Raw genomic sequence first — 15,158 nt, forward strand, 5'->3', positions numbered from 1 at the left:
CCTTCATTTTGTAAAGCACTTTGGCAAACTGTTGGCGCTATATAAATCCTGTATAATAATAATGAACACCTATGCATCCCTGTGTGGATAAACAAGGCCTTTGCACAGGCATATTCTGTCATATGCCCATGTGAATGAGGCCTTACAGGTGCTCTCACTACCCTTCCCTGTGACTGGACAGTGGAGAAGCAGCAGACTGATGAGCTCATCTCCCTGTCACATTGATCTCTGCTAGTACCAGCATGCTCCTTGGTAGCACATGAGCTCTGCAGCACACCAGATTTGCTGCTTGTGTAGCTTCTCTGTCTCCCAGAATGAGCTCTGCTGCTCAATGATTTCTAGAGGCTGATACAAGGTCAAAGTTGGGTGCTTAAAGTGTATGTAAACCTAAAACGTATTGTTTATTATGTTTGGGATTATACACCTTTGTATATGGCTTTCTTAAAGTTCCACCTGAACAAAAAAAAAAAAAAAATTGTAGCTTCTGACTTTTAAAATACAGACAATTACCTGTCCCTCGGTCCAGTGGTGTCCTCACCAGTGCTGGTTTCACCGGCCGTCTTCTCTCCCTGGCGCCGGCATCTTGAGTGTCGGCACCCGGCTGTGACAGCTTGCGGCTTCAGAGCTGGGTACCCACTGCGCATGCGCGAGAAGTGCTGCGCTTTGTGAATGGCCCCGTAGTCTTCTGGGGTCTAGCATGTGTCCCAGAAGACTACGGGCAGGGAGGGTAGGAGGACAACTTCTGCTTCTGATCGCCTAGGCAATCGCAGTGGAGGTGGGAGTGGGTACCTATCAAATTCGGGTACCCGCTCCCCAAGCAGCTAGCAACAGTATTGCAGCATGCCGTGTGTGCTCCTTTAGTCGCATGTTAACCACCATCTGAAGGAAAGCACAGGGCATATAAAATGGCATTGCAAGTGAGAAAGGTGGACTGCCAGTGTTACACAATCAAATGTTAGCACACGTGGAATTTCTGGCAGGACTAGCACTTCTTGTTGCATCCTAACAATGCTAAACCACTGCAATCAGCATCAGCATTGTCAGCTTGCTGTGTGCCCTTTATTCGGGCTTGTTTACACTTGATTTGATGTTCACTGCCCCCTGAAGAGTGTTCTGTGGTGGATCAGTTTTTAGAGGCAATTGACAAGTGGCTCTGGGTGATATTTTACCTCCAAAATGCCTGTTTTAGCCAGTGAAAGCCAACGGCACTGCGCGGCCCAACCAAGTGTATTAACCACTTCCTGTCCGGTTCAAAAAATTTTACCTGAAACCGTATTTAAATCGGAGGTGATATTTGGAATGTTTTAAAAACAAAAGCTGTTTTATGGCAACCTAAACGTTTAATATTTTTAACATTGCGCTGTTATTTCCTCCTCCCCTCCCTGCCTGTCTCCAGCACTGCACTCAGGGACTAGCAGGGAGGAGAGAGACCTTGCAGTGTAATGAGCTCCAATTGGCTGCTCGTCAGGAAAGGGTGGGTCAGGGCTTATCCTTTATCCCTTTTGCTGCCAGAGCCGTTTTTGCATTTCTTGCACAAGATTAAAAAAAATTCATTTTAGGCCCCAAACATTATATAGTTTCTGAAATCGGAGACCCTAGAGAATAAAATAGTGGTAGTTCCAATTTTTTATGTCGCATGATATTATCGCAAAATTTCAGTAAAAAATAAAAGTTATTTTATTATAGGGCACAAAAAATGCAATAAATGACCCTATTTTTTTGTAGAATATAAAATACGAGGTTGCAACGAGTAAGTTATTGCTCTCATTCTAGCGTTCGCGGCGATATGTAACGTGTATTGTATTTTATGCGTAGGTGCCCCAGCGTGTGCTTTTTACGTTTGTGTGTGTGTATATGTGGGGGGTGGGGCTCAATTTGTTTTGGGAGGGAGATGTTATGGGCTTGGGTGTAACTTTAATTTTTTACAATTTAAAAAAAAAACTTTATTTTTTTTTTCATCACATAGGGGACAATGTCCCCTATGTGATGATTTTTTTGTAACAGGTTCTCTTTATTGAGTCTTCAAGGGTCTAAAAGACCCTGGATGTATCCCCTCTGCTCCCCTGAATGTAATATGGTGCACATTTCACCACATTACATTCTTTCCCAGCCTCAATTGCTAGGAATCTGTGAATTGGGACCTGGAAATGACGTGAAATGTCACTTTCAGGTCAGGACAAGAAGGGGTGGTAAGCTGGTCCTGAGCCCACAGATTGCCAAGCGGAGCCTAGGAGACAGTGGGTGGGGGTTCACATGGGGGGGGGGGAGAGGCTGGTACTGTGTGGAAGCATTCCGGCGGCAGCGCTGCCACTGAATGCCTCCACCTGACAGGTGAGCCCTGCTGCTTGCCATCAGCAGGGCTGTAGGTAAAAAATAACTACCTGCCCAGCGCCCGGAACTACATGTCCCGTGCATTGGGCATTAGGAATTCAACATCCCTGCACATGGTACTAGGCCTTTCACAATAGCCTTGTACCACGTGATAAGCTTTGACCAGTTACAGCTCTCATAGTATTTCTCAATGGCCGCAGGAATGCAGCCAGAGAGAAGAAGAAAGAGAGTGCTTTTACAGACTTTGAGTGTGAACGCAATCAGTGTAAAAAAATAAAATAAAATCTTCATTACCCCCCCCCCCCCTACAAATAGTACAGTGTCACTGACACTGTACTGCCAGGGTGACAGTCTGAAAAGAAAACAAAACAAAAAACATAATAATATAAAAAAAATAAAAATGTAAAAAAAAATTTGAAAAATAATTTTTTTATAAACTGATTTGGGTTATTTTTTTTACCAAAAAGGTAGCTGAATACTTTTTGGCCAAGATTTCTGAAGAAAGATTATTTATTTGCAAACTATATAAATAAGAAAAACACTTTTTTTCAAAAATGTTGATCTTTTTTCATTTATATAGCAAAAAAACAAAACTCAGTGGTGAATAAATACCACTGTCTAAAACAAATGCTAAAAATGTCATTTGGGTACAGCGTTGCATGACCGCGCAATTGTCATTCAAAGTGTGACAGCACTGCAAGCTGAAAATTGGCCTGGACTGGAAGGGGGTGAAAGTGCCTGGACTTGAGGTGGTTAAATGCAGTTGCAGGGGCAGGCCCATTCACTAGAATAGATTCCACCTGCCAAAGGAGACATGTTGTATCATCAAAGCAATGCACAGTTTAGGTGGATGGTTGGGGCGCAGTAATATCACAGCTGAGTCACCTATTTTTACTGGCGACCTGTGTAATGAGGCCAATCGGCTGCCTCTCTTATAGGTAGCCCAGCAGCCAATTAAAGCAATGCACAGGGAATAAAAAATGCATTGTAAGAGATTAAAGGTGGCCATACATTATACAATTTTCTTGTTCAATTTCCTTTAGATTTACCTTCAACTATGTAGTATAGGGCCTGCCTGAAAATGTTTAGGTTTGACTTCATATGGTTTTATGGTTTTGGAAAGGAAAATTGTACGAGAAAAATTGTATAATGTATGACCAGCCTTAGTGGTACTGTCAGTGACATGCAATCAAATGTTAGCTGTCATTTGTATCTGCACTGGAGAGATAATAACCGATATCGAATTGGTTGCCATGGAAGTACATGTCGTTTTTTCTGCCTGATACTTTTTATTTGGCCCTGCTTTGTTATGTAAATTATACGTAATCTCGTTAGACCTGCTAGTGCAGCAAATGCTATTTTGGAACAAGTCTGTTATCGGTTAGATATGAAGGTATTATGTCATTTCATACATTTCTCTGTGGTAATAACTGTCTATCAGGACATGATTTTTTATTTCTTTCAAGATATAGCTGGATTCCTGATACCAACACAACTCTGCTGTACTGTGAATTTTTTTATTGCCAAAGAACCAAAACTTTTTTTTTGTTTCAGAGGTGTGTCGGTTTCTCAAATATATCTTGTAGTTTATTCTGACATATCAGACATTGTTGATGGGATAGAAAGAGCTTGGGATTGGTAGCAGATGTAAATGCACACATACTTACATTGGAAGCTTTAATTAGAAAGAACAACGAGACAATTTGAAAACAAATAATTTTTATGTAATTTGTTTCCCCAAGCTACATTTATTTAATTAGTGTAATCAGATATTTACACCCAAAATACATTCAGCACAGCCCTCCACATGCAAGGATTCAGTATTTGTGCAATTCTCATGTTACAGTTGCAGAGTGCTAATGTCATTGGTTCTCCTTTCAGTTGAGAACTTTTTCTCTTTCAGTGTTACATTGCGTGGAAGTGGGGAAAAAGGATGCAACATTAAAGTGTTACTGAATCCACAACAGTTAAATCAGTCTGTATATGCAGTAAAGCATGCTTGTTATACTCACTGTGGAACCTAAGGGGTTAATCCTCCACATTGTGTAAAAAGGCTGTTTGATCCTGTCTTCTCTGATCCTCCCCTTCTTCCAGTGTCCCCTTCTTTTCTCCTGAGATTAAGGGGGGATATGATCAACATGTATAAATACATCAGTGGTTCATATAGTGAACTCGGTGTAGAGCTATTCACCCTGAGGTCATCACAGAGGACAAGGGGGCACTCTTTACGTCTGGAGGAAACAAAATGTAATCTCCAAACACAAAAAGGTTTCTTCACAGTGAGAGCTGTGAAAATGTGGAATAGACTCCCTCAAGAGTTGGTTCTGGCCAGCTCAGTGGATTGCTTTTAAAAATGCCTGGATTCTTTCCTAGATACACAGAATATAACTGGATACTAACATTTATAGGTAAAGTTGATCCAGGGAATATCCGATTGCCTCTCGGGGATCGGGAAGGAATTTTTTTTCCTGCACGAGGAAATTGGATCATGCTTTGTTGGGTTTTTTTGCCTTCCTCTGGATCAACTGTGGGTATAGGATAACCTTTTTTAATGGTTGAACTGGATGGACTTTTGAAATTTTTCAGCCAGACTAACTATATATCGTGTGGAGTCACTCTGCACATGCTCAGTTTGGTTATATTGCTAGAGAGGTATTTTTAGTTTCTTGGGAGAGTGCATGTGATCAGCAAAGGGCCAAACAGCACTGCCCAGACAGAGGTCAGGGGTTCTGCATCCTCCTAGAGCAGAATAACAACTCATCCTACAAGCTTTAACCGGTGCTCGACTGGACACTGACAGAAGTCACAAGACTGCTTTAACTGCTGATGAGAAAAGGTATTTAGCAGTTTATATTTACTAAAATAATCTCACTTCCATGTTCTGTGTAATGTGGGAGACCAGATATAGTGAATGCAGGGTCCTGGGTTTAGTAACACTCCAAGGTAAGATTGAATTAAGTTTTTTACAGATAGAAATTGGTTCTACAATACTATTTTTGCAGGTTTGGGAACCCAAAAATATTGAATGACACTGTGCATCCTTAAAGTAGAACTAAAGGCAAAATGCTTTTTTTTAGTTTTGGATAAAGTAAGGGAGGGTTATATCCACTATCAGTTTTTTGCCACCTGTGTCCCAATGGGGATATTTTCTTTCACTTTCTGTCCCATATCCAAGAAAGGAAGTAGGAGGCAGGTCCAGGACAAGAGGTGGGCAGGAGGGGCGGCTGCCCTGGGCTCAGTGGTTTGCTGTATGGACTGAGGTGCCAGTGAGCTCATTCTGATACAAGGCATTTTGACAAGTGGATGACTGCTGGGTGGTAGCATCCCCTAGGCTTGCACATAATCAAGGGAGAGGGGTGCAGTTTTGCTTCTTTTCCCTGGGCACTGGTAGGAGAAAATTCCTGGTTGTCACAATGATCACCGAAACTAGTGTCCCAATGGAAGATTCCCCTCCGTTAATGTTCAGGGGACAACCCAAAATTTGGGATTTTCTTTTACTTTTGATGATAGTAATGAACATGAAAATAGAGAGGGTGAATCTCCCTAATGGGGGCATATTTAGCCTGACAGGTGTTCTAATCCCTTTCCACTCTCTCTAAACCTATAAAGAGGGTTTTACCTGTAGTTATACTTCAAGGGTACATTCACACTTGCGAATGCACCCTGCCTACAATTATATGTGAGAACCTCAGCAGGGGTTCCTGCGATTAGCTGCAAGAGGCAGCCCCATTGAAAGCCATGTGAGGCTTCTGGCTCCCGCAGCTAATCGCACCCGCTCATGGCATTTCTCATGCAGCGATTACATGCAAGTAATCATCCCTGGATGCAGACTGCCCACTGGGGTCCTCACATGTAATCTCAGATGGCATACATTTGCAAGTGTGAATGCACCCTAAATCCAATTAAAGTGTCACAACTATTTTTCTGCTTCTTCACGGTCCTGTGCCACCGCATTCGTTTTTAACTCATTTTTACTTGGGAATAGCTGCTCTCCCTTTTCATACTCTGTGTTAGTGTGAGTTAAGTAACATCCGCACCCTACTCATCAGTGCCCTTGCATCAGCTTGTAGTGCCGGGGAAGAATTGGGAAGAATTGGGGTGTGTATGACCTGGTCTTTAAGGTTTGTTCGCACAGGCGTTTAGCCACTACACAAAAGTAATGAGATGGGCAGAATGCTTGCTAGTTACCAGTCCAGATAAATATGAAGAAGACCATAGAAACAGTCTTAGTAGGGTCTAGATCAGGGGTGGGCAAACTTTTTGACTTGAGGGCCGCAATGGGTTCATATATTGGACCCGGGGGCCGGACCAAGAGTAGTTGAATGATGTGTATGTGTCATCCATAGTAAGTATAGTAATATTCCCCCATAGTAAGCATAGTAATTAATCCCCCATAGTAATTCATCCCCCATATAGTAATTCATCCCCCATAGTAATTCATCCCCCATAGTAATTCATCCCCCATATAGTAATTCATCCCCCATAGTAATTCATCCCCCATAGTAATTCATCCCCCATATAGTAATTCATCCCCCATATAGTAATTCATCCCCCATAGTAATTCATCTCCCATATAGTAATTCATCCCCCATATAGTAATTCATCCCCCATATAGTAATTCATCCCCCATATAGTAATTCATCCCCCATAGTAATTCATCCCCCATATAGTAATTCATCCCCCATAGTAATTCATCCCCCATAGTAATTCATCCCCCATATAGTAATTCATCCCCCATAGTAATTCACCCCCCATATAGTAATTCACCCCCCATATAGTAATTCATCCCCCATAGTAATTCATCCCCCATATAGTAATTCATCTCCCCTATAGTAATTCATCCCCCCTATAGTAGTTCATTCCCCATATTAATTCATCCCTCATATAGTATTTCATCCCCCACAGTACTATTCCCCCCCAAGTAGTAAGCCAAGTCCCCCCTGTGTCAATTCACTTACCTTTGCTCTGCGCGTTCCTCTTGCCGTGTTCCCGCGCCGTTCCGGTCTTCAGGGCGGACTGTGAGAGGAGCCTAGCTCCCCTCACGTTCGTCACGCTGCCCCGCCTACACACATCCTGACAGTATCACGCTCCGCGGGCCGGATTAAAAGGTCCGCCGGGCCGTATACGGCCCGCGGGCTGTAGTTTGCCCATTGCTGGTCTAGATCCTTATGATTGAATTTGCCTCAAAAAGTATGAAACCCAGTACAGACAAGTTGACACAATTCTTCTACAGCAACTGTAGACATCCAGCACTGGTTGGCAACAGGGTCAGCTGATCAGCACCTAAATCAGAAATGGAGAGACAGCAATAGCGCCAGACCAGTTCAAGGCCCCCCCCCCCCTCCACCAACTTTGATGTGAGGGGTACTAAGATATGTACTGGGAGGGGTGCTTAGATAAGTATGTGGTTCTCAGGTATACATGGAGGAGCTAAAACATTTACAATACATACAGCCAACTTTGGCTAAAGGTACAGTATATTAAATATTTTTTAGGCATTACCTTTGCTTTTGTGCTGAAATACAGAGAAATGAATGCCCCTGGAGTCTATCCTTGGATTACATACTTAGATTACGATATTAAACTTTAGTACTTAGATATGTACCTGTGGACTAATACAGCAGATCAAACTGTGGCTTCCTTTGAGGAAATCTCACCTGGATGTATATGCTTCAGTTTGTGCTGGCCTTGACTACAGTTGTGCTCAAAAGTTTGCATACCCTGGCAGAAATCGTGACATTTTGGCATTGATATTGAAAATAAGACTGATCGTGCCAAAAAACTGTCTTTTATTTAGGGATAGTGATCATATGAAGCCATTTATTATTACATAGTTGTTTGGCTCCTTTTGAAATCATAATGATAACAGAAATCTCCCAAATGGCCATGATCAAAAGTTTATATACCCTGGTATGTTTGGCCTTGGTACAGACACACAAGGGGACACTCACAGGTTAAATGGCAATTAAAGGTTCATTTCCCACATCTGTTGCAGAAGCAATTAGCATATAAATTGTCAATGAGTTTGTTAACTCTCACGTGGATGCACTGAGCAGGCTAGATACTGAGCCATGGGGTGCAGAAAAGAACTGTCAAAAGACCTGCGTAACAATGGAACTTTATAAGGATGGAAAATGATATCCAAAGCTTTGAATATGCTAGTCAATACTGATCAATCACTTATTAAGAAGTGGAAAATTCAGGGATCTCTTCATACCAAGCCAAGGTCAGGTAGACCAAGATAGATTGCAGCCACAACTGCCAGAATAAGGGCTCGTTCACACTTGACTGTTTTACCAACTCTTGCCAAACGCCCCTATAGCGTTTGGCAAGGGTTGGTCCGGCGTTTGCGGAGCGTTTTTTAACGCTTGGCAAACGCTCCGCAAACGCCTCATGCGTGGTTCAGCGGAGGTTGCTAGGCGTTTGCCAAGCGTTAAAAACGCCCCACAAATGTCTATAATGAAGTTTGGATAGTGTTACCGCTCCGCAAATGCCCCGCAACCGCATCACAACCACACCGCAAACGCTGGCCGGGCGTTTGCAGAGTGGCACCATAGACTAGAATAGGAGGCTTCAACGCCTCCTGACTCGACCAGAGGCATCCATTTTGCAGCGATGCTACCGCTCCTATTAGAACAGCACCATGTGCTGCAATGGGCAGAATTGTCTGAGGCATTTGGGAAGCGGTAAAAACACTTCCCAAACACCTTTCTGCCGCTTGAAAACAAGCCTAGTGTGAACGTATCCTAATTGTTCGGGATACAAAGAAAAGCCCTCAAGTAACCTCAGGAGAAATACAGTCTACTCTGGGAAAAGACAGTGTGGTTGTTTTTAAGAAGCACAATACGATGAAAGGCCCGGTTACAATATACCTGAAAACACCTTGACACGTCTCACAGCTTCTGGCACACTGTAATCTGGAGTGTTGAGACCAAAATATAGCTTTATGAGCTGTTGTTTTGAGGGTGCATGAGCTCTAAAGGCATGGGGAATCTTGTGAAATTGGGTGGCAAAATGTCAGGGCAGGAGAGATGGAATGGGCAGGCAGGCCTTATGGTAAGGTCACACAGTGACTGACGACAGCCACTACCCACAGACCAGAGTCCCTCAGGGCGCGGAGTCTAAGCCCCAGGCTACCCTTCACCAGGGCCCCTGATGGTGGGGATGGACTTGATGCAGCCGAGACCAGGTCACAGCCTCCGAGTAACCTCAGCTGCGGTAACGACTGCTGTCAATGGCGCACCGCTGGTGGGAGCTAGATGGGAAAACGTATAGCGTGGTCAGACACGCCGGGTCTATAACAACGAAGCAGACCGTACAAGACGGTAGGCAAAGAATACTCAGGTCACAGGCCGGGTTCAGCAACGGGGGGTCAGGGATAAAGCAGAGAATAGTCTTGTCCAAGCCGAGTCGGTTACCAGGAGAGCAACGAGAACAGAACAAGAGCTTGCTGCAAGGGAACATAAAGGACACGAATGCAAAGAGCAAGTGCAGACAACAGTCTTAAATGTGATCAACCACACCCCTCTGGGGGAGGGACTGCAGAGGCCTGAAAGCATAAAAGGCTCCCACCATGCTTTGCAGAAACCCAAGGTGGATGCCAGCACATGGAGCAGCACAACTCTGAAGAAAGGTAGGACCCTGACACAAGATGAATGCAGAATGCTATCAGAAAATACTAGCAGATTATTTGCATTCTTCTGTACGAAAGCTGCGCATGAGACGCTTGAACTTTCCAACACGACTGGGACCCTAAGCACGAGGCCAAGTTGACCCTCCACTGGTTAAAGCAGAACAAGGTGAAGGATCTGGATTGGCCATCACAGTCTCCTGACCTTAATATCATTGAGCCCCTCAAACCTGCGGTTCATGCAAGACGACCAAAGACTTTGCATGATTTGGAGGCATTTTGCCAGAAATGAATAGGCAGCTATACCACCTGCAAGAATTTGTGGCCTCATAGACCACTATTAAAAAAGCCTGCACGCTGTCATTGATGCTAAAGGGGGCAATTCACAGTATTAAGAACTAAATGGACGCAGGCTTTTGAACCGAGGGCATTTCATTTCTTTATTTCTTGCCATGCCATGTTTTATGATTGCGCCATTCTGTTATGACCTACAGCTGAATATGAATCCCATAAGAAATAAAAGAAATGTGTTTTGCCTGCTCACTCATGTTTTCTCTAAAAATGGAACATTCTGTATATTACCAATTCTCCAAAGGTATGTAGACTTTTGAGCAAAACTGTAAATTGTAACTGTGACATGGACTCTATGACAAGATTTGGGAGCTCAGGTGTGTTTCACGTGTCCCACAATCATTGGAAAAAGTTTATCATTATTTGTAGGCTAAAGCAACATTATTCAAGAGAACACTAATGGCAAAAGGATGGATGGACAGTGAAAGAAAAGATTAGTAAAGCATTGTTGAATTTTCTAATGAATGAACTTGTTAAAGTGGACCATTCAGTACATGAATCACAACATGTCACAGAATACAATATTGGAGCAAGTTACTAGGTGAGAGGCAGCAGCAGGGCCTGATCAGTATCAGCCATTTGTAAATACAGGCAAGAACTGCACAGGCACCAGGATTTACATATTTGTATCATCTCTAAGCTGACATCACAACCCAAGAAGTAGTTAGTGACCCAGGATGATGTCTGAACTAAAGTGGCTCTGGGCAAGATTTACTAAAACTGGAAGGTGCCAAATCTAATGCAGCTCTGCATAGAAACCATTTTCCAGGTTTTGTTGTCAAAGCTTAATTGAAGAAGCTGAAGTTAGAAGCTGATTGGCTACTCTGCATAGCTGCACCAGATTCTGAGTGCTCCAGTTTTTTGAAATCTCCCCTTCTGTCTTTCTCAAGAGACAAGCAGGTGACAGCATAGCCAGGGGGAGTACTGTGATCCCTACGAGAGATAATAAATACCTGGAAGTATTACACTTACACATGGTTTAGCCTGTATGCAGTTAAAATGAATAAATATATTTGACGTTAGATACTGGATAATTTTTTATTGTGGCTGTATTCCGTATATTACAAGTCTGGGTAGTCAAATTTGGCCTGTGTATTTCCGGTATGTTTGTGGCTGTGAACAACCACATGTATGTATATTTGTGTCTGGACGTTTAACAATGTGATTGCATGCGTCAGTATTTGAACCTGCGCCATGACCCTACATCTGCACCACTTCCTCTCACTAGCTGAGAAAAATCAGAGTGCAGAATATGGTATGAATGAGTATTTTCTTTCCTTTTCAGACTATAAACTCTGGTGTTGTTTTCAGCCCCAGATGCTGGGTTTTTACTTGTCATTCAAACAATAAACGAAATAACATTTGAATTACAGATTTCCATCATGGTAGACAGTTTATTGACGTTTGACAGACAGCAGAGCAAAAGTCCGCTGTGCAAGACGCAGTCACCGCACTCCTACTATATGGAGGCATGGAGTGATGTACCTGATGTGGGCCTTTATGACCTACATGACAAGGCCTACTGCCTGTGCCAAATGAAGCAGAGATACAAGTGCCAGATTATCATGAATCATACATATCAGACCGTTAAATGGCTTAAAGGCCAACTTCAACTGATTCACCAGGTTGCTGGCAAGTTGACATTGTTTCTTATATCTCAGAGATATCCCTTATGAAAAATTCCTTATGTCTTCTTTTAATGTTATTACAAAGCCAAATGATAGAATCACACTACTCTGATGGATTCTACATTAGAATGAGCATATTACTGGGAAGTCCAACTGTAACACCCTCAATATGGCCTTGTTCGAAGATAGGGGTTTCACATTACTGTACCAATGTGTTCTACTGAAGGCTTGAAAAGTGGATGGAAGCTATTTGCAAAAGATAGGCAAACATAGACTAGTTTTGTTTATTATTGTGAAACGTACCAGTATACTCATGAACACCCATAAGAAATGTCTAACTGTCTGCACCCCATGCATCCAATATGCTCATGCCTCACTTTCATTTGAAACGTTTATAAGGTTCCTACTTTAGAGAGGAGCCTAAGTTGACTTTCCACCCTTCCTTCCCTTTCTTTCTTCCCCATTCTCTTTCTCCAATTTTCCTTTCTTCATTTACCTTGCTTCTTTTTGTTTGGCTAATTTCCATTATGGGCCATGCCCCCCCCCCCCCCATTCACATGTTAACACCTCTATTTACATTTCACACCTTTACTATGCCCATGGGAGAGGGTAGGGGATTCATACTACTGTAGCAATGCTTCCTATGAAGTCTTGAAAAGTGGAAGGAGGAAATTTGCGAAAGTCAGGCAACACATAGACTCATTTTTTTTGTTAGCGTGAAGCTTACCAGTATACTTATGAACACCCATATGAAATGTCTTACTGTCTGCACCCCATGCTTTCAATATGCTCACGGCTCACATCCACTTGAAAGCTTTGCTTGCTTATAAGATTTCTATTTTAGAGAGCAGCCTAAGTGGGCTTCCAGTCTCCTTTCCACCCTTCCCCTTTCTTTACTTCTCTTTCTTTCTTCCCTGCGTGCCTCGCGTGTGGCTATAGTAAGCAGCCGGATCACCTTACAAGTTGTACTGACTTTCAGGGCAAATATTCTTCTTAGCCCAGATTGTACTGTCCTGTGCTAGGATGGTGGCCAGAGACCCGGCCCATCCACCCTCCTGCCTGTGCCTGTTCAACCCCCTCACATCCAGGGATTTCCTCACGCTGGCCCCTCATTCCTTCCTGGGTCAACAGCCAGATTTTCACAGAAAATTTCTACTATGATCTCCCCAGGTTTGACTGTGGATCACATCCCTTGTGCAAACATTCACACTAACTTCTTTACTGTATAAAGTAGAGCGGAAGCATAACCATTCCAACTTCATTAATCCACAGCTGTTCTCAACAACAGTAGTAGGTAGTGTATACCTGCAGTGCCTACTCAAAAGTTTAGCCCTGCTTTCATTAGTTACCTGGTAGGTTAAAGATTGATTTAGTTTTGTAAAACAAAATGTTTGTGAGTATAATCAACTTAATTTATGTAATGTTATTAACATGTAAATTTTTTAAATAAAAAACAGTTACAGTTTTTGATTGTATCACATGCGGTAGCCACAATTGCTCCTTATATATATATATAGTATATGTGCTGTGCCTATTGCTTAGTAGTGTCACAAGGAGATGGTCCTTTTTCCATGTATCCACAGATGAGCACTGTTGGAGTTGGACAGCAAGCAAAGCTGTATGCTGAAGTGATCGAGGGGAAGGCCCCCTCTAAGATAAAGGATGATACTTGTATGAATACATTTTAGAAAGTGCTGATTGTTCTGTGTTTACAAAATTAACACAAAGGGGGAGGGGGGGGGTTTATAGTCCTATTCATCAAACTGTTCCTGATCTATGGGTTTAAAAGCTTGCTCAAAACACTTGCATGTCCTGGCAGTCTTCAATTTCCTCTACCTGAGCCAGGGGTTAGGAAGTCTACAGAAGATTGCCGATCTCAAGGTAACAGGAGGACAACTGCACTGAGAAGTAGCTGAAATGGGACATTAAACGCATGGATCAAAGGATGGCCACACCGCGTTCAGCCCTTCCTCTAGCATTTGGTGGAATTCTCCTTAAATAAACCGGTAATTAAAATGAAGCTGTATTCTGTTTTCAGGGATTATACATTTTGAGTTATGAAGCAATGTTTAATGACGTCCTTTCCAACCTACCTCTGAGATAACAAGGAAAGCCTTCTAGAAAATGTTCAGTTGGTTTGAGCAGACACACATTAAAAGAAAACAGTAATGTATAGCTTGTTTAAAATGATGCCTCGGAGCTGGCCTAGCAGCCATGTCCATGTATGTTTTCTCTCCTAAATAATCTTGGCTAAGCTGCTCTAGAGCAGAAGTCCAACCTCACTGTTCCAGCATGTTCATGTTTGGACTTAAAGCTAGACAACCACAGAAGGGAACTGCTGTCTGATTTGACATGCCTCTGTGTGGTTTAACTGTGTTTTTCTTTCCCACAGATTCTAATAGAATTAGAAACTGCACTTTTAGATGATGAGCCACATTGGTACAAGCTACAGACGCATGACGTGTCTTCATTACCACTACCCCACCCATCTCCCTTTATGCAGCGGAGGCAGATGCATGGGGAAAGCCCGACCAGAAGATTGCAAAGTAAGTCTTTAAATTACAATAGCATATGCAGATCAGAGTCTTGGCTGCATGAGCCCAACCCATTGAATTTAGGGAAAACTAGAAAAGTGTTCCTGGCAACCACATTCCAGTTATAAGGTTTCTAGTGCCTGCTGGGAAGTAAAACAGGTCTTCAGTTACTGTGGTTATTTTTCATCTTGTATTGTTGTACTGTATATGAGGCCACAGTTATGTAATGTGCTACGCATATAAAATGTTCTTTACTAGAGCAGATATTGATGTGCTAAATTCAGTAACCCTATCCCCATCACAATGAACCTTTAGGTGATCATGGTAACCTGGAATGTTGTTGCTATGGGAAAGTTCACTTCTCATGTCATCTTTGCACTGCTTTGTGAAATAGGCCTGATTATGGTCCCACTTCTATAATTCATCTTTTGCCATCAGATTGGTCATTTTTTCTTTTCTATGTTACATATTCACATAATTGAATTAAGAGTGAATAAAATAGAACATTCCAGATATACTCAGGATATTGTAACATTTTCTTGTAGTAGATGTTTTTCAGTCATGAGACTTCCTAAAAAGCATCCCAGTGAACAAAACTAGAAAATACAACACTACTTCCTTTTATGCGTGGTTTATGTATTTTTATTTCCTGTATCTTATAGCATTGACTTATTGTGCAAGACT

General features: G+C 42.5%; 1 protein-coding gene across 50 annotated transcripts in view; it reads left to right on the forward strand.

Annotated features, from left to right (window-relative positions):
- Nucleotides 1-15,158, forward strand: part of RIMS2 (regulating synaptic membrane exocytosis 2) — a 919,325-nt gene that overhangs the window by 622,806 nt on the left and 281,361 nt on the right. For all 50 annotated transcript variants that reach the window (XM_089658335.1, XM_089658295.1, XM_089658297.1 and 47 more), the window contains one exon: nucleotides 14,333-14,486. In XM_089658335.1, coding sequence (XP_089514461.1) covers nucleotides 14,333-14,486 — 154 coding nt within the window. The remainder of the gene's footprint in view (nucleotides 1-14,332; nucleotides 14,487-15,158) is intronic.

Source organism: Staurois parvus, unplaced genomic scaffold (genome assembly GCF_062004578.1).
Source record: "Staurois parvus isolate SC_StPar_1 unplaced genomic scaffold, SC_StPar_1.0 ptg001062l, whole genome shotgun sequence".
NCBI classification, from domain to species: Eukaryota; Metazoa; Chordata; class Amphibia; order Anura; family Ranidae; genus Staurois; species Staurois parvus.